The 25,299-nt window shown below is 37.1% G+C and overlaps 3 protein-coding genes across 7 annotated transcripts in view; 1 reads left to right on the top strand and 2 right to left on the bottom strand.

Annotated features, from left to right (window-relative positions):
* Positions 1-9,671, bottom strand: part of LOC146480446 (GATOR2 complex protein WDR59-like) — a 41,627-nt gene extending 31,956 nt beyond the window's left edge. The window contains exons 1-12 of the mRNA XM_085109601.1: positions 9,373-9,671; positions 8,914-8,963; positions 8,199-8,334; positions 7,153-7,238; positions 6,433-6,513; positions 5,281-5,318; positions 4,871-4,959; positions 4,237-4,353; positions 3,637-3,714; positions 2,821-2,995; positions 2,219-2,298; positions 1,481-1,693 (exon numbers count right to left, since the gene is read on the bottom strand). Coding sequence (XP_084965727.1) covers positions 1,481-1,693; positions 2,219-2,298; positions 2,821-2,995; positions 3,637-3,714; positions 4,237-4,353; positions 4,871-4,959; positions 5,281-5,318; positions 6,433-6,513; positions 7,153-7,238; positions 8,199-8,334; positions 8,914-8,963; positions 9,373-9,417 — 1,188 coding nt within the window. The 5' untranslated portion in view covers positions 9,418-9,671. The remainder of the gene's footprint in view (positions 1-1,480; positions 1,694-2,218; positions 2,299-2,820; positions 2,996-3,636; positions 3,715-4,236; positions 4,354-4,870; positions 4,960-5,280; positions 5,319-6,432; positions 6,514-7,152; positions 7,239-8,198; positions 8,335-8,913; positions 8,964-9,372) is intronic.
* A 280-nt stretch (positions 9,672-9,951) lies between these two features.
* Positions 9,952-22,339, top strand: LOC146480447 (Wilms tumor protein 1-interacting protein homolog). 5 transcript variants are annotated; one of them, XM_085109604.1, is made up of 9 exons: positions 12,661-12,892; positions 14,194-14,250; positions 15,256-15,357; positions 17,321-17,388; positions 17,607-17,663; positions 17,811-17,941; positions 19,190-19,241; positions 20,115-20,183; positions 21,244-22,339. In XM_085109604.1, exons 1-9 carry the CDS (start codon positions 12,859-12,861, stop codon positions 21,436-21,438), a joined length of 765 nt encoding a protein of 254 aa, XP_084965730.1. In that variant the 5' UTR covers positions 12,661-12,858; the 3' UTR covers positions 21,439-22,339. The 5 variants fall into 5 exon arrangements, with proteins under 5 accessions (XP_084965734.1, XP_084965730.1, XP_084965732.1 ...); XM_085109608.1 differs by lacking the exons at positions 12,661-12,892; positions 14,194-14,250 and adding an exon at positions 9,952-10,144; XM_085109606.1 differs by lacking the exon at positions 14,194-14,250 and having other exon boundaries at positions 12,661-13,462.
* LOC146480448 (chromosome transmission fidelity protein 8 homolog) lies at positions 21,634-24,871 on the bottom strand. Its single transcript, XM_085109610.1, has 3 exons — positions 24,738-24,871; positions 24,502-24,613; positions 21,634-22,555 (listed from the first exon to the last, which is right to left on the bottom strand). The coding sequence occupies exons 1-3, from the start codon at positions 24,758-24,760 to the stop codon at positions 22,337-22,339; spliced, it is 354 nt and encodes a 117-aa protein (XP_084965736.1). The 5' UTR covers positions 24,761-24,871; the 3' UTR covers positions 21,634-22,336.
* Between the last annotated feature and the right edge of the window lie 428 nt (positions 24,872-25,299).

Raw genomic sequence — 25,299 nt, forward strand, 5'->3', positions numbered from 1 at the left:
TGGCACCCTCCTTCCATTAAACATCCTTTGCTGTAACGGCTGGATAAGGGGGTTAGTTTCTAAAGAAACTGTGGCGTCGGTGGGGAGTATAAACGAATGGTTGGTTTATCAACAGAGTTGATAACTAAAGGTAATTTGGCCAACATAAAGAGATTCAAATCTCTTTATGTTGCAAAAACAAACATTCGTTTTTTATAACTGCCCCTTCTTAAAGGGTTTTGTTAACAGGTGCGCCTATTGGCCTATTCCAATAAGTGTGCCAGATACTAATAAGTGTCTTTATTGCACAAGAGCCTCTATTGTAACAAGCTTTCCTCACTAGCATTGAGCGTCACTGATGTGAGAGTGATAACAAAGGTGTTTAAGAGTGTATGACAATTTTGTTTTAATTTGCTTGATCTAATGTTAATGTTGTTCTTGTATGATAACCGAAAAAAAAAATCCTTATCAATTTTTCTTCTCCGTGTTTGAGGTGTATAAAAGTAACCAATTTCATGTCCGGTTGGGTACAATACCACGGAAGATGAGAGACTGGGAATAGTAGGGTTGTGACGTCAATACAGGAATGAAAGCCTTGCAATTTCTCTATTCTGCAGTTGTTTTTCGTGTGCAGAAGAAGAAAACTGTGTAGACGAAAATATGAATGGGATTGTTGAAAACTCAGAATGAAACAACTGAGGAATGGAAAAACCGCGAGATTAAGCATTCCTGTACTGACGTCACAGCCCTGCACAGTGATAAAATATCATTACTGTGATGAATGTGTTGGGGGCTGTGTATGGAACCACCAGCAGTTGCAAAAAGGGTTGAGGAACTCTTGGTAAAGGTATCAGTTTAGACCTTTCCAGACCTTGTCTGCCCCCTCCTCACCCTAATCAGTGTAATGCAATCTTAAGGACTGTGTTTGGACCTACCAGCATCAACACTGAAAATGCCAGGGGGGAAGGGGAGGGTCAGAATAAAAGTGAACTGTTTTCACTCAGATTGCATAGATGAGGGGAAATGCAAAGTTTGGCAGGAACATTTCAACCATTTTGCAACTAAAGTCAAACCCCATTATTACGGGACACCGTTGGGACCAGGAAAAGGGTCCATATTATGGAGTGGCCTTATTACATATAAGCCGCTTAATTTTAAGTAAAATATGTGGAGTGGGGCCAAGAAAACTGTCCATAATAACAAGTGTCCATATTAAGTGGTTGTCCATAAAGGGAGCAGCACAGTTCCACTACACTTGAAGGAACCCATCTCATCAACCACTACAAAGGCTACTGAAGCAGTGTTCATTCTATTTGGCCTTATGTGTGAACATGTACAACAAGGACTGACAATGATGACTCCCAGGATTTTCTGTTACATGTATATTCAAAGCCCAAACAAACGCATGTATTGAATTATGGGATGACATAGTGTTCTATGTTTGTTATGTGACTAACAACACATACAAATTCTGCAAAAAAAAAATTAATTATTATTTTACCTGCTCAACTATTACATTAGGAATGTTGACATTTATGAGTGCAAATTCCTGCTGTAAAGTGTGTGGCTGAACAGCAATATCAGGAATGACATCAGCTGACTCGATGATGACTGACTCTGAAATAGCTGTCTCTATCAAGTCATCAGATATGGACAGTGCTGTATCACTTGTGGTATGTGATGGAAAATTCCCTGTGGCATCTCCACTGCAGGCCTACAGATATATTAAGTAAAAAAACAATGCACTGTCATAAAAAACTGAGAAAAAAACTGAGACTGCAAGGAAATCCTTTTATTTTAAAGGATCAAAACTTTTTAATGACATTCCAAATGAAATGAAGGATCTTAACTCAGTCATGATTTTTGAAACTCGTATTTTAGAATTCTTTAGATCACAAGCTTTATAATTACTTTTAAAGTTTAGTGGCTGTATTCACGCTTTTTGGGTTTTTTAGGATCTTTTCTTTTTTGCAGGGCCCTTATTGGTATCAGCATTTTATGCTAAAGAGGTCACCCTGGTTAAATAACATTTTATTATTATTATTATTATTATTATTATTATTATTATTATTATTATTATTATTATTATTATTATTGTTATTGTTATTGTTATTGTTATTGTTATTAAATAATATTAAAGATTCATTTGGCAAGTGAAAGACATAATAGCCATGGGAGTTTTAATAATTAACAACCTACATGTACAGTGAACTGTTTTAGCCTTTTCTTTAAAACTCACCAGGATCATTCTTGGCTCAATTGCCCACAGTCTAAGACAGTAGTCCTTTGCCCAGGTGATAAGTTGAAACTGTTCATCATCTGTTAAACAACGAAATGTTTCACTTGTTTCAAAATAATGTTTTAAGTGATTGAACAAGCAAATCAGCATTGAACAACAATATATTAATTCACTTTACTTTAATTTAGTAATACATACATCTACATAATCTTCAAAACATTGTTTTGTATGCTGCCATATTTTTACATATTAATTATATTTGCTACATTTACATGGGGCTATAAATATGACATATAAACATGATAACAGAGATTACGAATAGCACCCATGAAAAATGGCAAATGTGAGATTCATGTTGGTGTTTTCTTGAAAAAGTAAGTCTATAGATGACAATAGTGTAATTCTGACCTTTGTTGCTAACCCAAAACTACTCAATTTTACTTAGAAACTGAAAACAGCGAGCAGAAACACTGACCACGAAACCCAAGTTATTGACCCTTTGAACCTGATGTCCAATGCACGGATCATCTAACCTCTCTTCATCCCAGGAATGATTACCCAGAAAGCTGAAAGAAAATGAAACCCATAATAAACAGGCTCACCATCTAGCCTCTGAGACCTCCACTGGAATTCTAACACAACATCACTATGGCCAACAAAAGTGTTAACTGGAGATACCATGGGTGAGTTGATGTCCATAATATTCCATAATGACAAGCTGTTCTCTCCTCGCCGCAACTGAGGCAAAGTAACAGTAACAAGACCCTCACCAAAGGGCTGCAAATGACACAACAAGTTGGAATTAGAAAGGAACTGCAGTAACAATTGATGTGGTGTCAAAAAAAAATTCTCTGATACATCCTTCTAATGCTTGGTAAACGCATACACTTAATAATATTATGATGTTCACAGTTCCTATAAAAGTGCCAGTCAAAGCTGTTTTCTGTAGAAAAATGTCCGGAAAAACTCTCAATTAATTGCAGAAAGCCCATTAAACTTAGAAAACAATTACCCTTTGATACAAATCATCACAAGAACACTAGATTTTATATCATTGATTAGTGTTGTGAAATTGAATTTAAAGTCATTTTTTGAATGAAATTATCAATGAAAGGATTATTGCATTCACAACCTTTCCACTTGAATTTGAAAAAGTCTACATTAATTTAGAAGTTATTATTCAGGGCTGTCATTAAGAAGCGGGGGCCGGGGATTTCCCCCTGTTACTAAGAACGTGGCCCGAAGCTATTTTCATAGGAAAATAGAAGAAAAATAGACCCAAAAGAAATTCCTAGCTGTTTGATTCCCCGCTTACTTGTTGTATTTATCCGGCAACTTGAAATCTTAGTGACAGCCCTGTTATTATAAATTCAAGAACTTGTTCTTGTTGAATGCAACAACATCAAGATTATACTTACCGTGAATCTTGCTCTCCAGACTGGGCAATTTGCACTCAACTTGTTCTCTGGTTGTCGAGGTTGTTCTGTATTCCATAACTATGATGGACAACATAAAAGATTAGCTATGTACATTAAATTTTGTTACAATGGAACATTAAGACATACTTAAGTGTTTTATATTGCTTTATAAATCAGTTGGTACAAGTTCCCATGTAAACATCTATAAGATCAAGCAAACTCAATCATTTAGTCTGCTAATTAAAAGAAACAAGACTTGTCATTTACAATGTCATAGTTAAGACTAATTACTCTGACAAAACTTCAATTGTTTAAGTTGTGAAGACAATCATTCACTGTAACAAATGAAATAATCAATTTTGTTGAAGTGCTTACTTCTGAATACTGCCGAACACCATGGAACAGCAGACTAATGCTAACCAACTATGGAACAGATGAGGCCTAATTTGACTGAATACCTATAATTTTCCCCATAATTACGATAGTCTGGTGTTCCATAATTCCTAGGTTTTAGTTATGCCCTTTGCAGGGGGCAAGATAACAGTAAAAACTCTGCTAAGGACTCAAAAACTTTAACCAATCAACTTTTTTTTAGCCTACCTTGACTGTTGTATCATTACTGCAAGTTGCCAGAGTTGAGCCACAGGAACGTGACCAGTCCAGACCATGGATCTTGGATAGATGAGCTGTGATATATGCCACAGGGGTGTTACCTTTCTATTAATTGACAACATGAAACACAAAGTATACGTAATTAGCTAAAGGCTGTTGTGGGTCTACAACGGACAGCTACAATGAGTAACTTTCTTGAAACATAGAAGGCATAGATTCTTATAATAACTTTATTGAACTTTATTTTGTTTATTTTGCCTTTTGCTCAAAAATTAAATAGCTATATAACAAAGTGTCTTACATGATAACCAGATAACATTGTGCAGTTCCAGAAAATATCCATTCTCCCTCCCCCCCCCCCCCCCACAGAAGATTTTTTGTTTTGCACACTCGTCCCCTGAGGAAATTCCAGTTTAGCTTCACGCTTTGCTTCTAAAATTTTGACTTTTAAGACCCCCCACCCCCTTTCCCCCAAGGAATTTCTGATGACCTTCCATGGAGTGGGTATGGATTTTTTTTCTGGAACTGCACATTTGGATCTGATGGTTGCCCTAGGAAAGGATACAAATTAATTTTAAGTGCCCTCAATAGCACTGTAACAGCAGTTACTGATGATACATACCCTTAGATCCCAGATCCGAACATCTCCCTCATGGCTTGTGGCAAGGACATGGCGATTTACTCTGTTCCATTTGACCTGTGAGGCACCAACTGCAGTGGAGTGAGAATAAAAATGTTTCAAAAAGAATTGACCAGGACAAAAAATGCTCAATATTTTCCACTTTATGCTGTCCAGTAGAGAGATTCAGTACAAGTCAAAATATCAGAGGCTGTCAGAATGCAATGTACCATCTAAAAGTTCTTATCAAATTTTAAAATTTGATTAAATTTGATTTTTTTTTTTCTTTAATATTATTATAGTCTGTCACACAGTGGATCCTTATGATATAGGGGTGGTTGACTTAGGCTCAAATTACATGTAACTGAAAAATCTGCCTGCTGCTCTCTTTTAATTAACAACATCAAACATACCAATCGCTTGTAATGAGCTTGCTGGCTTTTTCCTATCCCTGCAACAACAACAACAACAAGACTTCGTTACCCCGTTTAAAAGAGTTGAAAAGATTTTGAAATGTTAAGGGCTCACCAGCTCCCTGAAATAACTAAGAAGCTACACTGTAAAAATGTCAGGGAGCTGGTTTAAATAATGTAAATTAAATATTTACAGCGGAGATAGGACAGTTAAACAAAAAACACTTTCTAGCAGAGCCAAACACACACACACAAACACCAATAACAATATTTAGAGCATTAACCTATATGTTTTAACCTGAAAATAACATAACAAGAAAATACATCTAAGTCACATATTTTATGCTGTTAAAAATGAATGTTTTGGTGCCTATCCACAAAAGAAGTCACCCTTGGCTAATAAAATCAACTGGGATGATAGCTAGAATCAACAGAAATTCCTCAAGTGTGGATGTCGACAGCTGGAAAACACAGTGGGAGACTGATACATGTACTGTACAACAGCGGACCACTGAGTAAACACCTCTTTGGAACAAGGATCAAAATCTATCAATCACAATCCACCAATGTGGTACAAAAATATTTGGTTTGTAGCCAGGCATGGTTAAAAATCGAAAGTGTTAAAAGTTGACAATGGCTTTAAGAACTATTCAGGACGTTTCGGTTGCTACTGCAACCTTCTTCAGCTACATGTGAGAATGTAAAATTGTGATGATACTGATGGTGACACAAAGTAATTGTTTAGGATACAACCAGTTGCAAAAAGGGGTTGAGATACTCTCAGTTCAAGCCACCAGTTCTGGAATTTACAAATTTGTATATAACCTGTCTGCTACCCCTGCCCAACTCACTCTGCCAGTGCTGTGCAAACTTCAAGATTACATTTAAACCTACCAGAATCAACACTGCTTGGGTGTGGTGGGGGGAAGGCAGAATTAAAGTTGTTTATGTTTCCAAAGGGATAATGTATTTAAAATTACATAGGAAAAGAACTAAATTTGGTGAGCATCTAAACTGTAGCTAGAGCAAGTAAGAGCCATCAGGGTTTGAACTACCACCTTAAAAAAAAGGTTAAAAGGTCAATGAACTGACCACTTGACCTTCAAACCTCATGGCTTTTGCAATTATATGCATTTCATATTAATTTTGTACCTCAAGTCCCAGATATAGATAAACTGATCCATAGAACAGGTGGACAGAAGATGAGGGTCAAACCAAGACCAGTTTAGATCACTGAAATTAGAAAAGGCATCAAGACAAATGAAAAACTACTACTAACAGTTGCTAACTGAGCATATTCAATTGAATGTACTTTAATAAATTAATGAAGTAACAGACTAAAGGGGGATCAAGAAAGAAAGAAATTTATAGGGTGAGTTGTTGGTTTTGTTTGGTTAAAACTGTTACCTTCCTGCCCTGAAGGACCATTTTTGTCAAAACACTGGTGGTATGAGCATAGTTAGTAAGTTGGGTCAATAATACATGCACTATTAATACCTAATAACTCTCATGCATTATGCTTGAATCCTGCACCAGTAGACAAACATTTACATTGATCTCACACAAGTATGCCATCGTTCCTTAACTGAACAGTAATACAATACAATGCAATACAATAATGAAGTTGAAAACATTTAAAAAAAAAAATAGTCTCTTAAACAACACTACAAGGGATGCAAACTGCAGTTTAAGCTTACATTAGCCACTCTTGGACCATTTTGTGTAGTATTCGGAAATTTTCAGAAGCAGTTAGAAATCATGGGAACATCTTTACATAACTTTGGCAATGTTTGGAAATCTGGGTAATATGAAAAAGGAAATCTTGTGGCGTGACTCTGAGTTGTTCAGCTACTAAATGTTACATATACGTACCTAATTGATCTTGTGTGCCCTCTGAGAATTTGCTGTTGTAAGCCATTGCCATCTCTCCATGACCAGATCTCTAATTTTTGGTTTGACTGTCCAAAAAAATAACATTGAATGCAATTAGATACAATATTATTATTGCATTATTTGTTATTTTATACTGTAACAATCCTTAAGTTAGCTTTTGGAGCATTTTGTAAACAGGAGATTATTTCTCTTTTGCGTCTCTGGGGTGCATTGAATAAATCTACATATACAGTAGGACCCCTCTAACTTCAACTTGGTTAAACTCTTACTAACTCCCCACTAATTTGAACAAATTCCAATTTCTCCTGGATTTCTTCCCCCCCCCCCCCCCCACCCCTAAAGTAAATTAATTTACTATCGGGTAACTTAAATGCACTCAGTCAACTCCAACACCTTGTTAACTCGAACTAATTTAATTTACTTTCCCTTGGCTTAAATTTATGCCAGGAGCCCAAATCCATTTTAGAAACATCAATCAGTAAACCTCAACATGTCAGAACATAGCTGACTAATGTGTCAAAGTCTTTGATTTTTATTGACAACATGGTTGTAACCTTCCTTAACTAGCACCTAGCTTTTGGTTTGTCCTTAATATGTTATTAAAGTTTAGGCTAAAATTCCCAAACTAAAATAATGTTGTTATCAAAAGACTTTTATAAAACAATCTTATTACACCAAAGTGACTTGTGATTGCGAAAGAATGATAACAACACAATCTCTTATTAATTAACAGGATACAAATTATAAATAACAAATATAGTTTTATTGTATTTATCCTTTAGGTTAGGTAGTTAGGTAACTCAATGTATTTTAGGCTAAATTTACAGGACTCTTAGGAAGACCATGTAACATGATGCGATTTTGTGTATAAACAATAAAGATTTACTGACTGATTGATTGATTGATTGTTTAATTGATACTTGAAATTCAACACCAACCACATTAACTTGAACCCCAACTTGAATATTTTTGGTTTCCCTTGGAAATTTGGATTAGCAGGATTAAAACTACATTGTAACACTCACTGCATTGGCAAATGTATGAGCATGTGAGAGGTGAGGGTTCCACTCCACAGCACCACATTCCCATTTGCTATTTCTTGCCACTTTTTTACTGATTACATTAGGAGAATTCAAGTCAACAAATGCCAGCCCTTTTCTCCTATGAAAAAGCAATTTATTTATACATTAAATTACACCACAGGAAATAATTAGTTATATTGTAGTGATAATTTTTCTAAAACTATACTTTTTTAGTTGCTCTTACTGGATGATTGTAATGTATTTGTAACTTTTGAAAGTGAAACTTTCGCAAGTGCTGCTTGCCTGTAGCACTTATTTAATTATGCATGAAAAAGCGTGGTACTGACTTCTGAACAATTTCTGGAAGAAACTTTCAAGAAAGCTACCATGACTGCTTACATGAAAGCTCTTCAGCAGTAATTTTGTGTGGTATTGTTTATTTTTTTCTGTACAAAGTGGTTCTATTTTCTCATATTGTGTTGATAAAGTCCTAAAGTGGCCCAATCAAGTGAAAATGAAAACGCTCCTGTAGTATTCTCCTAGCTCTGCTGCTTGTTATAATAACTATTTTCCAAGAGGTAATTTTCGAAGATTTGGACATACTAAGGAAATAAAAAGCTAGTGAACATGTGTGTCCAGTACTACATGTACATGTACAATGTCCTATGCGAGGAAATGCATGAATATTTTGAAATGAAGAATTTGCAGAAATACTTACGATCCCAGGACAGCAAACTGGCCCGTGCAGTCCACAGCCATGACTGTCGCCTGTAAGGTCAAATATTCATTGTCATGAAAAGAACAGGAGTACATAAGCTTACTAAACATATAAAAAGTCTGAAGTCGACAAGGTGTTTTTGCACTGTTAAAGCGATCTTTACAAGCACACAATGAAAAAGAAAAGCTTTCTTTCACATGAAAGGGAACAAGAAAGTGCGGACGAGGAACGGAAAAGGGCAAAGTTGTATTCTTGTCGAGACATATCAGCTGAAAGATTGACGGCCTCAAGATTGACAAATAATATTTTAAGGCATGCAGCTCTCTAAATGTTTGATCGACGCTTACAGAGTCAGACCAGGCTAAATTTGAAATAAGTCCACACACTTCACCTTAACATCGTTATAGCAGTTAAGATAAGAGGAGAAAATGATACTGTTTATCAAAACATGGAACTTACGGGCCAGTCTTGGTGTGGAGCAACAACTTCTTGGTAAGCCGCCATCTTGGATTCACAGGAACATCCACTGGACTGGTGTTTTGATTACTGCAGGCTCGATTCCTCTCCGTCGCCTTGTTCTCGTTTTTCAAATCGTTCCGATACGAGTACGATACGAAACGAGTATTTTCCGAATATTTCGTACTTTTTTCGATATCGATATATTTTGACGTCATCATCCATGCCCGGGCCACTGGATACCACGTAAGTTATATAGTTACGTGGCAGTGATACTTCCTTCGAGTATATTGCAACAGCCCATACACAAACTGAAAAATTTCAGTTGTCGGCTTGTCGGTACAAAACAGCCTTCAAGTAAGCGGTCACATGAGCAGTATCGAAAGGGATCGAAAATTCGAAAGAACCAATATTTCTTGCAAGTATCGATATTTTTTAAGGAAACCCAGTATCGATTATATCGTGTATTTGATATCGATATCGGCCCAACCGTACTGATCAGCAGGGATCTAGGGACGAGCTGCAAAGACTCGAGAGATACAGCACTACGAGCACTACTAACATGTGCAGTGGCAGGTTTGTATCCTCAGTTTTTAATTAAATTGACTCCTTACGGAAAGCAGGGAAAACTGCTTGGCACCCGCCATCGTCCCCACACCCTCAGCTGATACTCAGGAAGACGAACCCCGAGTCCCTGACGAAGACGAAAAAGTGGAAAAAGTCTTTTACATCGAAACAAGATGACAGGATCGGAACCGTCCTGCTTCGAGGAAAAGTACAATATTATTATTATATACAAAAAAGTATAAATACTTTTACTTATACTATTTAAAGACTACGGTGACTATTGTCCAACTAGGGTCTTGTGCGAGAGTGTATTAAACCCTACTCAAGAGGTGTTTTTATGCAGTGCAGGTTATTGCCAAAAAAGCACATCTTATCATATAGCAAGGGTTATTGAAATCCAAAAAAAAAATGGGCATAACTACGAATTTTCTAGAGATAATTAGGCATCATTCAATAATATTCTAAGAAGCTCTAAAATACATAGCAATGTATGGAATTTTTTTGGATTTCAATTTCCCTTGCTAAGATATTCTTTTCCCTCATAGTCATAAACCATGCAAAACTACCTTTGAATTAGTAGCCAGTGCCCTTAAGAAATCAGAATTTGTCGGGCCACCCCAAGATGCACAGAATCTATGCACAGTAGCAAAAGGGGACACCATCCTTTATGATTCAAGCCCCTCCAAAAATAAAAGTAAAGGTAAAAATGCACTTGTACACTAAAGTGGCCCAGCTGTTTCTACCCACACATGTAAACGTGGGCTAAAAGTGGCTCATACCGACAAAGTGTGACCTCACCCAGTTCTGTAACAACTAGAAAGAAATGCATGGCCCCAGCTGTGCAGAGATGGCCAGCAAAGGTGAAGTCCATTCTAATGTATTGCAACTGAGTCAATTCTGATAAATTAAAGGACCCTGGTCAGCCTCCGCCATTTTTGATGCCATCGAAATGATTCATATTGCATGGTGAAGCGAAATCTTATTGCTTAACTGTAAGTTGTGTTCCTGAAAGTATGTCTCATTATCTTTAGTAGTTTCACAGTGATTTCGTCCATTTCGACATGCTCCGAATAAAATATAATAGCCAAACTCTCGCATATAAACAAAAACAAAGGTGTGGCTGACTAGGGCCCTTTTAAGGCAATAGACCATTTCTGAGTTGCTGTGAACCGACATCATTGTGAAAACGAGGCTAAGTGCAAAGTTTTTGTTATTGAAAATCAGTTTTCATTCATATGCAAACAAAACTAATTTTCATATGAAAAGCTTTTGCACTTAGCCTCGCTTTCATAATGAGGTACACAGCAACTCGGAAATGGCCTATTCTCGTTTCATGGAGAATGATCATGGCTCACAAATTTAACAATAAAAAGAAACAGACGTTTAACATATCCCCAGAAAAAAAGGCAAATGACTGCAAACTAATGGTTCACAAAAAATATCTTACACTGTTCTCAGAATAGGGCATTTTAATATTTTTGGGTTGGGGTAGGGGTGAGGATTAAGACATTATTGGGTTTCAAAAAGAAGAAGGTGGTGGTGGGGGGCAGGGCAAACACCAAAGAAAAATTTGCAAGGTGTTTGCAGAAGAAAACAATGTGCGAAAGAATATCTCAAGTCATGAAAAAAATGGGTATGAAGAAATTGCCCAGCCACCTCCACTTGCCATTGCATTAAAAAATATAGTGGGCTACCCCTCACAGTTGCAACTACTCAAGTGACTATGATTATGACTATGAGCCAAGTGACAGCATGTGTTTAAAAGAACAAAACAAGTAGGGCAGTGCAAATTGCTTTATAATGTTTTGTTATGCTCATGAAGTTAACATTTTGACAGAATAAACTTTCCACAGAGTTGTAATTTAAGAATATTTATGACAAAGAAGAATTTACCTGTTCTTAAGACAGATGTCAAGGTTCAAAGTAATTAAATGCTGATGCTGAAAGCATTTTGTTGTTGACATTTAAAATATTTTTGCACCTTCCCCAGTATTACACTGTATTGATAATAAAGAACATTATAGGGCCATTTTATTTGCTTAAATTAGGATTTCACACCAAGATGTCCTAGTTGATTATGGTGTTTGTGTGGAATCTAACTGGCTTCATTTGTGTTCGTTTACTTACACACATGATTACATTCTTTCAAGGTGCAGAGTCATGCTCTGTTGGATGCTTCTTAAAAGATAAATGATATTTTGAATTCCTTGGATTCTTGGTCCGTCCTTTTGAATTGGATAATTGGCATGTATTGTCAATTATGCTTTTGTTGTGGAAGTCAATTGATAATGCATCAATTGATATATTTTGGGGTATTCTAAAAGTAGAAGGAATGCTCACTGAAACAAGAACTAAAAATCTCAATGCTGAATAATATTTGTTGCTCTAATTAGGCTTAATGATGTGGGTTTTCTGGTGGTTATTCAAATCTGGGAAAACATCACTGGAATGCCCTAAATCTCATTACTTTTTGTTTACATGTATTAATCTCTTGAAAAAGAGAATGTCTTGGCATTTTCATGTCTATTATATTTAAACTGTCAATTTAAGTGTTGCATGTTTGGTTAATCAAATATTTGACACAAGGAGTTACAAAAACAACCAAAAAATTATATACACTTTAAGGCTCTTTGTTTGCATGTTAGACCTTTTTTTCTGATCACTAATCTTTGTATTTTCATGTTTTACATGCTTGAATTTTGCCCTGACACGACAATTGTAAGGATCAGAAACTGTCGTGGCAAACAAAGCCAATGACTGTTTAGATTAAGTTAAATCTCATCAGGTGTATCCAATCAGTCAAACAGAGGTTAACATAAGGTCATAAGTGTCTGTAGGCCATGTCTGGAGGATTTAAAGTGTTGAAGTTTCATGATACAGGCTGCATTTCTTTAGTCTGGCAAGTATATATTAACATCTCTTATGGAACACAACAAGCAGAACTGCCAGTTTTCAGGTAATTTTAGCCCCATCAACAACAGATCTGTGCTTTACAGTGCCTTGTGGATATAATTGTCATTTAATTTTTGAATAGATAATGCCTTAAATCAGCGTGAACTTCTGTCCTACATTAGCAGACCTTTGGATCTGTCTCAAAAATAAGACATTTGTTGTTAGCGTCACTCCCCTCTGTTTTGTGGTGAGAGTAATTATTCTATAGCTGGGAGTACACAATAAACCGTTTAAATAGTTCCTTGTTGTTTTGCTTGCCAATGTGACACATGCACATGTTATATGAAACCTTTAAGGGAACCTGAGTCGTGTTTCTTTAAGTCACGAAACTTCAGAGGTTGGTTAGCTGCCTGAAAGAAAATGTCAGCAAAGAGCATCATTTTCTTGCATGTATCCCACTTCCCAGCTGAAGTCTAGTAGAATAAAATAATAAAAACATTCTTGGAGGGGAAGAAATTGCAGAAAATAAGCTTACATTTCACTTAACTACATACCAAGCCAAGTCTCCTTCCAGTCCCACTGTGTGGAACCCATCTTGTAACAGAAGGTGGAGGAAGTAAGAAAACCTTTCACAGTAAGGGGTGATATTTTAAAATAACAAATGTAAATGTAATTTACCCACAAAGCACCAAAGAGCTCTAGGAATTCATTCAAAGGTGTCTGTGCATTCCAGGTTGAATTGGAATTTGGAAATGTTGGTTTTTGTGGAGGGAGGAAAACTGGAGAAAAACCCTCGGAACAAGGACGAGAACCAACAACAAACTCAACCCACATATGACACCAAGTTTGGGAATCAAACCTGGGCCACATTGGTGGGGGGGCAAGTGCTCTCACCACTGTGCCATCCCTGAACCCCTCCACCACACGAAACTGTCAAAATGGCCAAAGTAGGAAGGAGAGAGGGTGTGGATAGAGGTCTGGCTCCAAGTTGCGTAAAACTTAGTGCTTTGGCCTAACTATAAACATCAGATATGAAAACAGTGATTTTGCATCTCTGGGCAGAAATGTCTGACATCAGTACTTACTGCCAACATTGCCCTTTGATGCAACTGACTCCTGGTCCATGATGCAGTTCTAATTTTGGCTTGTTAATCTGAGATGGGGGTATCATTTTCTGCTCTAATTTATTCCAAATGTTTTTGTGCCCATACGATGTTCTATAGATCTTTCCGCTTAATAAACAGAGATGTTGTATGTCCATGTTCCAGAAAATATTCAAACCCCTCACCACAGTAGTGCTTTTTTGGTTTGAGTCCCCACCCACCTCCCACCCCCATGGTTTTTTTTTTTTTTTTTTTTTTTGAGATCCCCCGGCCCTCCCCTGTCAGCATTTCGAGTCACCCTCCGCAGTGGTGGTTACAGGTTTTTTCTAGAACCATACAATAATTTATTTATTATTATTGGTGGTCGTGAAATATTCCAAAAATCAATAATAATATTAACAACTAGTAATAATCAAAGATTAGGGAATGCATTTGATGATCTTGATCCCACGCTCTCTCTCCTTTACCAAGTTGGTGATGATGTCATCTACCCCCGAAAAATCTATGGGGATGCCAGATACACATACCAAAATCCACTCGTTGATCGATCGACTGTCCCATACATCTCGACTCCAATCTATTTTAGGAGTGTGTTCTTTCTATGTCGAATGCAATAACAAATGTTGTCAGTAGTGGATATAATATGGTACAGATAACTTGTTAAATAAAACCATTCTTTTCACCTCCTATCTGAAATAGGGTATTTGCTGTTAGATGGGTTTGGGGGACCTGCGGCAGGCCAAAAGTCCCAGTAACTTAATATGTGAAAATAAGTATTGCTTTAAATCTATTTTTAGTTGACTGTTGTAACACCTAAACCAAAATAATTACTCTGATTGGTCAATTGTGACTGGTCAATCACAACAGATGTAAACAGTGTAATGAATTGTACCAATAAGAATTTGAAGCAACATACACGTAGCCGGCATCAAGCATGGGAAAACGAATGCGAGCAAGGGAGAAAATGGTGCAAACTTTTCCAACCAATCATAGCAAAAGCAACACAAAATAAAAAAAAAATGTAAAATTACTTTTGGCACTCAATATTGAAAACTGATCTGCATTCCATTAGATTTATGTTAAGATTTTACTTTTTAGCTTTCAAAATCAACAGACTCTGCAGAAATGTAGTCTCTGTTTAGAAGCATTGTGCACTTTCAAGAAATGAGCTCATACTTGCATGACTCCAGCAAAACACCTCACCCACACTTTTTCATGATAGCCTTCCCTGATGATAGGAGCTTCTGACCACCCTCCCACAGTACTGTACACATGAAGTAATAAAAATATTAATATTAATGAAAGCTGTTTTTTTTTTTTCCAGGTGTGTGCAACAATTGTAAAAAGCAAATCAATGGTTGCAAATCAGCCTGCCATGCAATGGAGAATCTATACCATGTTCACTGTTTCCTTTGCTGCTCCTGTGGTGAGAATTTTGCTAATTAATTGTTATTAATGTTATTATTAACAAGAGGGGAGCAGGGATGGGGCAGTGGTGAGAGCACTGATCACCTCCCACAAATGTGGCCAGGATTTGATTCCCAGACGTGGCGTCATGTGAGTTGAGTTTGTTAGTTCTCGTCCTTGCTCCAAGAGGTTTCTTAACAGGTACTCCGGTTTTCCTCCTCTCCTCAAAAACCAAAATTTCCAAAATCCAATTCAATTTGGAATCTGAGAGCCACAGGTTTGTCAGTCCCACGGCTTTTAAGTGGTCCATGTTGCTTCAAGTCGATGAGGAGTGGAAAAGAATGTTTGCACCCAAAGCTCTTTACAGTGGCCAAATTGGTTATAAACTCTATCGACAAAACCAAACATTTGATTTACACAGGTTTGTCAGTCATAATAGGCTGTTGAGTGTTATCCTTGTTAAACAAAGTTGATTTGTATGTTTTATCTATTTAATTTATTTATGTAGTTTATAAAAAGTTACCAAATGCTAGAGAATTCCAAAGTGAATGAGCCAGCATAGACTAGCTGTCAGAAAAATGTATGTGAAGACAAGAACAATATGAGAAGAGGAGAGTGGTGAATAAAATTAATGGAAGTGAAAAGTCACTTTCACCCTAGCTATCTCACAGCCAACAGTAGCTGTCTGTTTTTGTTCCTTTTTCATTTTATATGTAAGATTATATCAACTAAATACTGACTGAGAAAAAAGAACCTTATGATTATTGAATTTAAGGTTACCGTATACCTTTAGAGGTGTCTCGCGTCCAAGCAATGTAGGGCGTCCAGTTTAAACTGTAGCTACCTAAACCCCTATATCAAATTAAAGCTATCAAACTATACCAAGAATTTTAAAATAAAATGAATTGTTGAATTTTTCACAATCTCTAAATGCGAGCGTCCGAGTCACCTTTTGAAAGATACAAGTCAAAGTGAATTTTGTTTTTCAATAATTTAATTTGCTGCTCAGTTTCCGACCCGAAGCCCTAAAAAAAATTGTCTGCGTTTTGCCATATTTAATTGCAGTGAAAAGTTACAGAACATTTTCGAAATAGATTAAAAAAATGTGGAGTGATCTTACAAAAAAACGCTCTCTGAGAAAAAATATTTGGAAAGAAAAAATTCGCAGACACATTTTTGTTGTTTATATGTAACTAGCTACTGTCCAAATTTGAAGGCAAACAAACAAATTTCATTTGAGCTTTAGCTCTTTAAAGTGTCCCCTTCAGGTGAAAAAATTGATTCGCGAAAAAAACGCTAAAAATTCAACAATTCATTTTATTTCAAAATTCTGGGCATAGTTTGATAGTCAGCTCTATAAGCTTTGATTTGATAAAGGGGTTTAGGTATATCAGAAAGTACAGTTTAAACCGGACACGCTACATCGCTTGGACACGAGACACCTCTAAAGGTATACGGTAACCTTACCATAACTTCAATCACTGTTGAGGTGAACAACTGACCAACCAGTATGCATGACAGCTGGCATTTTAATAACCAAGCAAGCACAAGGCTATTGTTAATTATTAAAAACTGGCTCATTGGATAACACAGTTCCAGAGATTTGATTGGTTTAACAACCATGGTGTATGAGCCATCATACTACGTCCCACAAGTGGTAAGAGTACTTACATGTCAGGGAGAAAAGCAAATATCACTACATCAGCAAGATTAAGCAATTTTTTTGTTCCACTTGTGCTTGTTGGATACGAGCCAATTATAGCTACCTCGGCGCTTCATTCCTCGTTAGCTATTATCTTGTATCCAACGTGCACTTGTGGAATAATTGTTAATTTACACATTTCATTAATTAAGCTACTGAATGTCAGACTGACTGACCATTAAACCATTGACTCCTTGACTGGTCAATGGACTGAAAAGTTGTTGCTCAATTGTCAATCCTTACTGGTTCCTTTATTCTTCATTTTTGTCCTTTCATTTAGGAAAACAGCTGATAGGTCAGGCATTTTATAATGTTAATGGAAAAATTTACTGCGAACCAGATTATAAGGTATGTGTCCTGGCAATACTTTGTTTATGTTCATTCAGCTATATCTCAGAATGGTAGAACTAATGAAGTAAGCCACTTGAGATATCGGTAAAATATTGTTTAATTTATAACTTCACTTTCTTTCTGCCACACTTTAATGTTGGTTGGGGCAAGGGGATGGGGGCACGAACATTGGGTGGGTGATTTGTTATCTTACTGTTAACGTTTTTATTCTGCAGACGTTGCATCTCTCACTCAAATACTGCCATTTCTGTGGAAAAGCAATTGACGAAAAGGCAAGTTATTAGGGGGATCATTCCTATAACTGTCTGGTTTCAGAATTATTTCAATATGTGAAAAAAATTAGTGGAAAGCAACCTTTCCAAAAACGTAAAAATTATGTTATAACTGCTGAATGTATAAACATTATTATTATATGGTAGATCATACAAGCGCTGGACAGATATTACCACCCATCTTGTTTTAGATGTTCTGTTTGCAGTATGGAGTTAGATGGCATTCCCTTTGCCAGGGATCAAGACAGTAGAATATACTGTGTTCCTGATTACTACAGGTATGTTTTGAAGAACAACCCGTGGAGTTACTCCCTCTTAGGGGGTGGGGGATACTTCAGTTCCCACTGTGGGATACTCCCTAGGATTAGGAATGTAGAATGTGAAATGTTTTCCTCTGTATCCACTGTAGATTAAATTTTGAAAGAATTATATCCTGGTGGGTGGATGGGGGGAGCTCCTCCTCCTTGAGGAAAGCATGCTGTGTTTCGAACTGCAGCAGGTATATGTTGTTAAGCACAGTGCCTACTACTGTTACTGCGCATTTGTTCTGCGCACCTCAAGATAACTTGGGTATCCTATGGGTAGTGCTCACTAATACAGGAATATTTTTGTGCGGAAAGCAGAACTTAGCAAGTGCTCTTGGCATCCCAAAAGAAAATTGGGGGTAACCCTGCATTTTTCAGAGATAATTAAGCTTCAATTTAGGAAACACTGTCATACAGTGCTTAATATTTTGGCCCTTTTTAGAAATATTGTTGCTTAACTATCGGTGAAATATGCGTGGTAACCATTTTCTTTTTGGATTTCAAAAGGCCTTGCTAAGATCTGCTTTTCCTGTATAGTCATAAACCGCACAAAAATACTTGCGTATTAGTGGGCACCATCCTTAATTCCTAAAGACGAAAACCCTGGGAGTTACTCAATCCCTTCTAAGGGGCACCCCCAGGACCAAGAGCTATGTTCTTGACTATGACAGGTATACTCAAAGTCATGAAAGAAATAAATCCTATGACATTCTCCTGGAGGAACTCCATAGGGTCAAAAAATAGAGTGTACCTTGACTACCACTTGCATACACTGTAAAGTTTTGTAAAAGCCAAACCCTGGGGGATTCCCCCACTGGGGGAGTATCACCCCAGGGAAAACATCCCCCAAGAGGAGAACGTACTCCCTACAACAAAATTGCATGTTTTGAAAATAATTTGTCACAACTTGGGTTTCTTGTATCAAGGTACTTAGACATTGCAAAATTCCTTTGATTGCTGTAGTCCATTGGAATTAGCCTAAATTGTTTTTAGTACTTTCAAAACATTGCAGTGTAACATACAGGTTTGAGAAGTGTAGCACGAGAGGAGGCCAATGAGAACATTGCTTGCATGGGAGCTGCAATTGCTACCTACTTTTGGCAACTACTACATTAACACTGCTTCCGCTTTTTAATACTATAGGGCAGTCAAGACCTCACAATGATAGCTACAGTTGCTTACAACTTGTTAAAGTTGAAATTTGATTTGGTTTTTCTGCAGAAAATTCTGCCCAACTTGTGCTGTTTGCAAAAAATTGATTACCCCTACAAAGGTGAGCTATTAAGAATTAATCTGCATCAATTTTATAAGTTCTTCTCTATTTTGTTTTTTTTTTTCTGAAAAATGTGCAGTGCCAGAAAATATCCATACTCCCCCCACAGAAGGTTTTTTGTTTTGCGCCCCCCGTACCCCCAAGAAGGGCTACAGGTACTTGATAATCCCTTGGGGCTTGTGACTTTCCTTTTCACTGCAACGCTATGGGAGAAACTTCTAATATGGTGCAACAACATAAATATCAAGGTTGAATCACTATCTGCTGTAGATATGATATTTGGTGACTGGCAAAGGAAGAAGGACATTCTGTTGTTGAATCACATTATTCTCATTGCTAAACAATATATATACTATTGTAGGATCAACAATTCAAAACCACTCTTTAATTTTCTCTTAGTACGAATCAGGTCAGTTTAATTATTAGAATGCCAGATTTCTACATGGAAGAACAAAAGGCAAGCCCACTCTTTGAAATGGGGCAAGTGTCGCTTTTGAAGATAAATAGCTGTTTCGAAACATATATCCACAATTTATATTATTATATTACAATATCTTAATTCCTGTCTAAGCGCTTTTTATTAGCTGTGTGATTGTGTGTCGTGTTAAATGTATGTGTGTGATTATTTGAGGGGGAGGAGGGGGGTCAGTAAATAAGTCTATATATTCTGTCTGTATTTTTGGCTGTAACTTCTGAGGTGAAAAAATTAATAAAATAGACAAAAAAAAAGAGGAAATATCCATACTCCCTCCACAGAAGGTTATTTGTTTTGCACCCCCTGTCCCCCCAAGAAGGGCTACAGGTACTTGATAATCCCTTGGGGCTTCTAAGTTTTCTTTACTGAACTGATAGGACTGTATACTCTTATTCTAGAACTCCAAGGAGATTCTTAGAGTGGTATCAATGGGAAAGGATTTCCATGTTGATTGTTTCCGATGTGAGGTTAGCTATCTTACTAGTGACTTGTGTCTGCAAATCTTACCACTACTGGAATGCTATTTGTATGTTCTCTCTGCCTTGACCAACAGATCTGTCAGGTTGCCACTTATCAGCAGTTTCCATAGCCTGTACTGACTACATGGGTTTACCAATACAGTCAACTCTCGCCTTGCGGACACCCCACTATTGTGGACACCAAATGATGGTCCTGAGGGTGTCTGCTAATACATGTAGGAGAGTTGACTGTAGTCGTCACATACTCCATAAATGGGATGCTGATCCATTGTGTGGTTAAACTCCCACTGTGAGTGGTCCCCATTTGCAGTGTACAACAGTTGAAGGGCTCATGTTGCAGAACGGGGTAGTACTGCATGACTTGATATCAAAATCCCAAATTGCACTGAATCAGCATACAGACTAGAAATGATGATTGTGTGAAAATGACGACTGGGGCAGGAACTGCAAACCTTTCTACATCATGATAATTTGCAAGTTAGTTGTCTAGGTAGTTAGTTATCTTATTTGTTATATAGAATTAACTTTTTGTTATAATTATTTATTAATGTAGTTGGCTCGAAGATATTAGCACTTCAGTGCTACACTGTAAATTCAAGGGTAAATAAAGTTTATTGATTGATTGATTGATTGATTGATTGATTGATTGATTGATTGATTGATTGATAATGAGGTCCTTAATTTTGTTGTTGTTGTTGTTGTTTTGTTAAACCTAAAGGTTTATATTCAAAGAATTGGCTCATTGCTGATTTTAGGTAAAAGAGGAAAAAAGAAAGAAAGAAAGAAAGAAAATCAGGATGGAACTATGTTTCTAACATAGCTGATTTACAGTTGTAATTAGAGCAATTCAGATTTCAAGGCCAAATCATGGTAGTTATGTTTGACCCTCTTGTATAGTTTGTAGTCTGTAGACTGCAGAGTATACCTTACCAGGGGCATGACCCAAACCAGTGATGTTCAAACTGCAGCTCTAACGTACTTAACCTCTAGATCTGCAGGTCTCGCGGAAAGATGGCAACACGTTTTTACTGGCTTCTTAATTTTGCAGGATTGTGGTGTTCAGCTTTCAAACAAGAGACAGTGTTATCCACAAGACCAACATCTTCTCTGTCGGAGATGCAGTGGAAAAAGAACTCCAAAGTCTCCAAGAGCGACACCACCAATTTCACCTTGTCAGTCTCCAAATGTTACACCACGCTGTCTACCACGTGGGAGACCACGTATATTGCGTGGCAGACATTAATTTTTTTGTGAATGTAAGGGAGCTAATTTCTCCAACTGTACTGCCAGACCACTCCACAAGACTGGTGACTTCAGGATATCAAAGAAATATAAAGTTTAAGAGTGAAAAGCTCTTAAACGATAACACTATTAATAATTATTGAAACGTGGATGTGACTATTAAGTTATGCTTTTTCAAGACAATTTATACAAAGCCTTTCAAATCTATAATTGACAATTTTATTACTCAGCAAACTTATAAAGTGAATGATGAAGAATATTTACACGTTGACAAAGAAACAGATTTGTTCTGCTTCTCAGAGGTGCCAAGAGGTACTATATAAATTCATTGAATGGCTAGGCCAAAGAGGTCTCCAAAAAATTATTCCACAATTTATTGTAAAATTGGTTATCAATATTTTTGTTTGAAACAGCTTGCCATTTCTCTGTTTGAGTTTTATGGCATTCAAACCTGATTTGATATCAAAACAAACATATTTTGTTCAAATTTTTGGTATTTACATTTCACGACAGTCTCAATATTATTTGTATCGATAATGACTTGAAAAAATTTATGGTAATAAAGTGTACTGCTTCAAATAATAAAGTGTACTGCTAAGTCTGCTCCAGTGAACAGTAGATCAAAAAGCCTAATACTTCTTTTTGAATAGGATGCTCGTTGTTTACAAGGCAGAAAGAGACACTGTAACACAAACATATTAAGTTATTACACTGAAACTTGACAGTCATTGAACCATCACCACAATATTGTTATAATTATAGTTTAGATTATGCAGCATTTTCTGAACTGTTTGTTAGCACACAACTGTTGAACCATTTTCAAGAAACTTCAACCTGCAACTTGTTCAATAAACCACTGCTCTAAAGTCCCATGAAGAAATAAAAGTTAATTCCCGATGTCACCTGGTTATAGGAACATTCTTGAATACAATTGGCTTGGGTCTGGTCTTGAAGATGATTTTCTTCTTTACAAGAGCACAGATTTTGTACTGTGTATCTCCTTTCCTGTCTTCATTTTCATCACCGTTGGTTCTCTTGTGTAACACAGCATATGGTTTGTCTAAGTCTATTACTTTACCAGCCAGTAGATGATGTCCAATGGTAAGCAGTGGTGTTCCCTGGTGCATAAAATAAATAAAATAGATAATTTATCTTCTCTTAAGTGTAAAAATATGAACTTAGCACAGAAAAGTTGGTTTTTGGGGAGAGGGGAAAACCAGAGTAACAAGAGAAAAAGCTCTTGGAGCAATGACAAGAATGAACAAGAAATTCAACCATATGTGCCTCGAGTCTAGGAATGGAATCCAAGCCACATTGGTGGGAGGAGAGGGTGAGTGCTCTCACTAATGCACCATCCCAGCTCCCCTTGTAGAAATGAGAAGTTTTTTCTGTGATTACTTGAAAACTGTTCAATTCGAGTACTCATGTACATGTACCCAGTTGAAAGGGGGGGGGGGGGGAAGGGGCGGGGAGGGCTACCATATGATAGTGATGGGGTGATCATCGTACCTTCCAGGGGTTAAAATTTGTGGTTTGGTATCCTTAGGGTGCTAAAATCTACAATGACTTCATCAGAGGTATGCAATACCTTTTAGCATTTTGAACTGAAAAATATGTTGGAAGTAAATGTCAGTCAACTGATTTGGTACTTTTAAAGGGTTAAAAGTTGTTCAGTCCACAACCTCAAAACAGAATTTTGGTACCTTTTGGTGCTTCCAACGATCAGCCCTGTCATTTTATATAAGAGTCTCCCCCCCCCCCCCCCCCCCTGGGCTAAACAGAAACAGAGGAAACAACGAGCTCATTGGTTTCAATGGTTGCCTGATTTGAATAGCAATCTCAGGGGCACTACCCAACATAAATGCCAGAGGGTATGATTTTTGAGCCATTTTGGTCTGAAATAGGGTATAGACTTCAATTAACCATTTTAGTCAGAAAGTCTGAAGGCAGGTACATATATGGATTTACAGAAATAAGTATGGATATTTCTAGAAACCAGCTTGAGAATGGGTATTACTTATAGAGTGGAAAATTACATATTTTGGTCTGAAATAGGGTCAGGGTGACCTGGAGAACTGAGCCATATAGCACCCCAGGAATAAGAAAAAAAATGTCTGTTAACAGCAAATGTCTTTTAGACGGCTTCTGCATATGAAAAATTGAATTCTTTGATTGGTTCCTTTCACTAAACATATCATTTCACATCCTATGTACAACATCCACAGTAGGACAAATTATTTGCATTTACTGTGACATTTTTAGATATTCAATTACCTGTACTAAGCAAAGTCCCAAAAATTACTTCTCTTAATTACTGTAATCTTGACCTCTATTAAGCAATTGCGGTCACCCTTTACTAAGTCCCAACAAGCTGTTTCTATTGTCTTGACCTGTTTTAAATGGTCACTTTGTAAAAGGAAACCACTCAAATGTAGTAACAAACAGCATGCCAGGTAACTGAATTTCTATTGACTTGCAATACAGACTGTTGGATCTAATAATATTATTGGAGTTACTGTTTAATTGGTATGTTTTCATACAACTGTGTTCTCCTTTGTCACACCATTAATTTTTTTATTATTGTAGTTTCTTAACTGATTAAGTGATTTTGTGAGGGCTTTTATGCATAAACTGTACATTACACAAGGTGCAAAGAAAGTCAGTTTTACAGCTTGCCATTAGGGCAACCTGTAGCTAGCGTGCACAAGCCCAAAAGTCATTTCAACCTAGGCCCCAAAAACATTTTGATGCGCAGGGTTGATTACACAGTTCTTCTGTCATTTGAATTCCTCAAAAACTTCACTTGCCCGCCGGCCAAGTTAAGAACAAAATTCACTAGCCCGATAGCAAAATCCACTAGCAGCGGGCTATTAGACACTACTTTCTTTGCACGCTGATTACATGAGGCTACTAGGGGTATTTCTGCTGCCCCTGGAATAAAGACAGATTCGAGTTGAAATTGGCAACATGTTCAGCGGTGATACGAGCAACGAACCTGGACGAACAATTGATCTTTATATATGAGGTTACGCTCATTTAGCTTGGGTATTAAAGTTAAACCAACCTTTGCGTCAAAATGCAAGTCACCGATGGCCTTCCCTTCCAAACTGACGTCTTCTTTTGTCTCTAACGTTCCTTGGAGTTCTATAATCATCCAGTTGTCGACGTCAGGAGCCCTGTTCAATGATGATAAAAAAAAAAACAAAATTCAGTCGCCATCAACCAGGCGCTATAAGGCTCATCAGATCAAAAACGATCGTCAATTAGATCCAAGAACCGAATGTTCCATTCACTACTTACATTGAAATCAGTATCTGGACCATCTTGAATTAAGGTTTATGAAAATATCCAAAAAAATCCGACCTTTGCTTTCCTTTTGTCAAAAAAAATGCGCGATTTCTTCGACAGCGATGTAAACTTCCCGCGCAATTCGCCAAGAAGTTTTGGGGTAGGTACTTCATATATGGTAATTATTATGTCCCCTATTTTTTTGGTGGGGGTAGGGGGGGGTTATTGTGTCCCGCTGCCCCTGCTTCTCAATTTAGCCCTGTTAGTAGCCAAGTTTTACATATATCGTTGCAGTCTAGATGAGGCACCCGTTTTCTTTCGCGTGTTTGAAACAGAATTACGCGGAAAAGCTGGCATCGAATATGATATTAAAATCGGGAGCTTTTGATATCTTTTTTTAAAAATGATGAAATAAGACCTTCAATCAGCTGCCAAATATTTCTAGCATGACGAGAGGAAAGAAATCAATTCAATTCTTGAAAGAAACAACTCGTGATCTGTTCTAGCGCATTTTGGAAACAAAAATGCGAGAACTTGAAAAACATTAGCCTAATATTTTTCAAGTTTCAATCGA

This window comes from Pavona decussata, unplaced genomic scaffold (genome assembly GCF_977016875.1).
Source record: "Pavona decussata unplaced genomic scaffold, jaPavDecu1.1 SCAFFOLD_53, whole genome shotgun sequence".
Lineage (NCBI taxonomy): Eukaryota > Metazoa > Cnidaria > Anthozoa > Scleractinia > Agariciidae > Pavona > Pavona decussata.

Bases quoted from the DNA above. Each gene is read 5' to 3' on its own strand.
- LOC146480447 (XM_085109604.1), top strand. From the start codon at position 12,859: ATGGAACACAACAAGCAGAACTGCCAGTTTTCAG. The intron at 17,389-17,606 runs GTATGTGTCCTG...TTTATTCTGCAG, and splicing joins ACTGCGAACCAGATTATAAG to ACGTTGCATCTCTCACTCAA. The intron at 17,664-17,810 runs GCAAGTTATTAG...ATTATATGGTAG, and splicing joins GAAAAGCAATTGACGAAAAG to ATCATACAAGCGCTGGACAG.
- LOC146480448 (XM_085109610.1), bottom strand. From the start codon at position 24,760: ATGGTCCAGATACTGATTTCAAT. The intron at 24,614-24,737 runs GTAAGTAGTGAA...ATCATTGAACAG, and splicing joins GTCCAGATACTGATTTCAAT to GGCTCCTGACGTCGACAACT. The intron at 22,556-24,501 runs GTTGGTTTAACT...TTTATGCACCAG, and splicing joins ACTTGCATTTTGACGCAAAG to GGAACACCACTGCTTACCAT.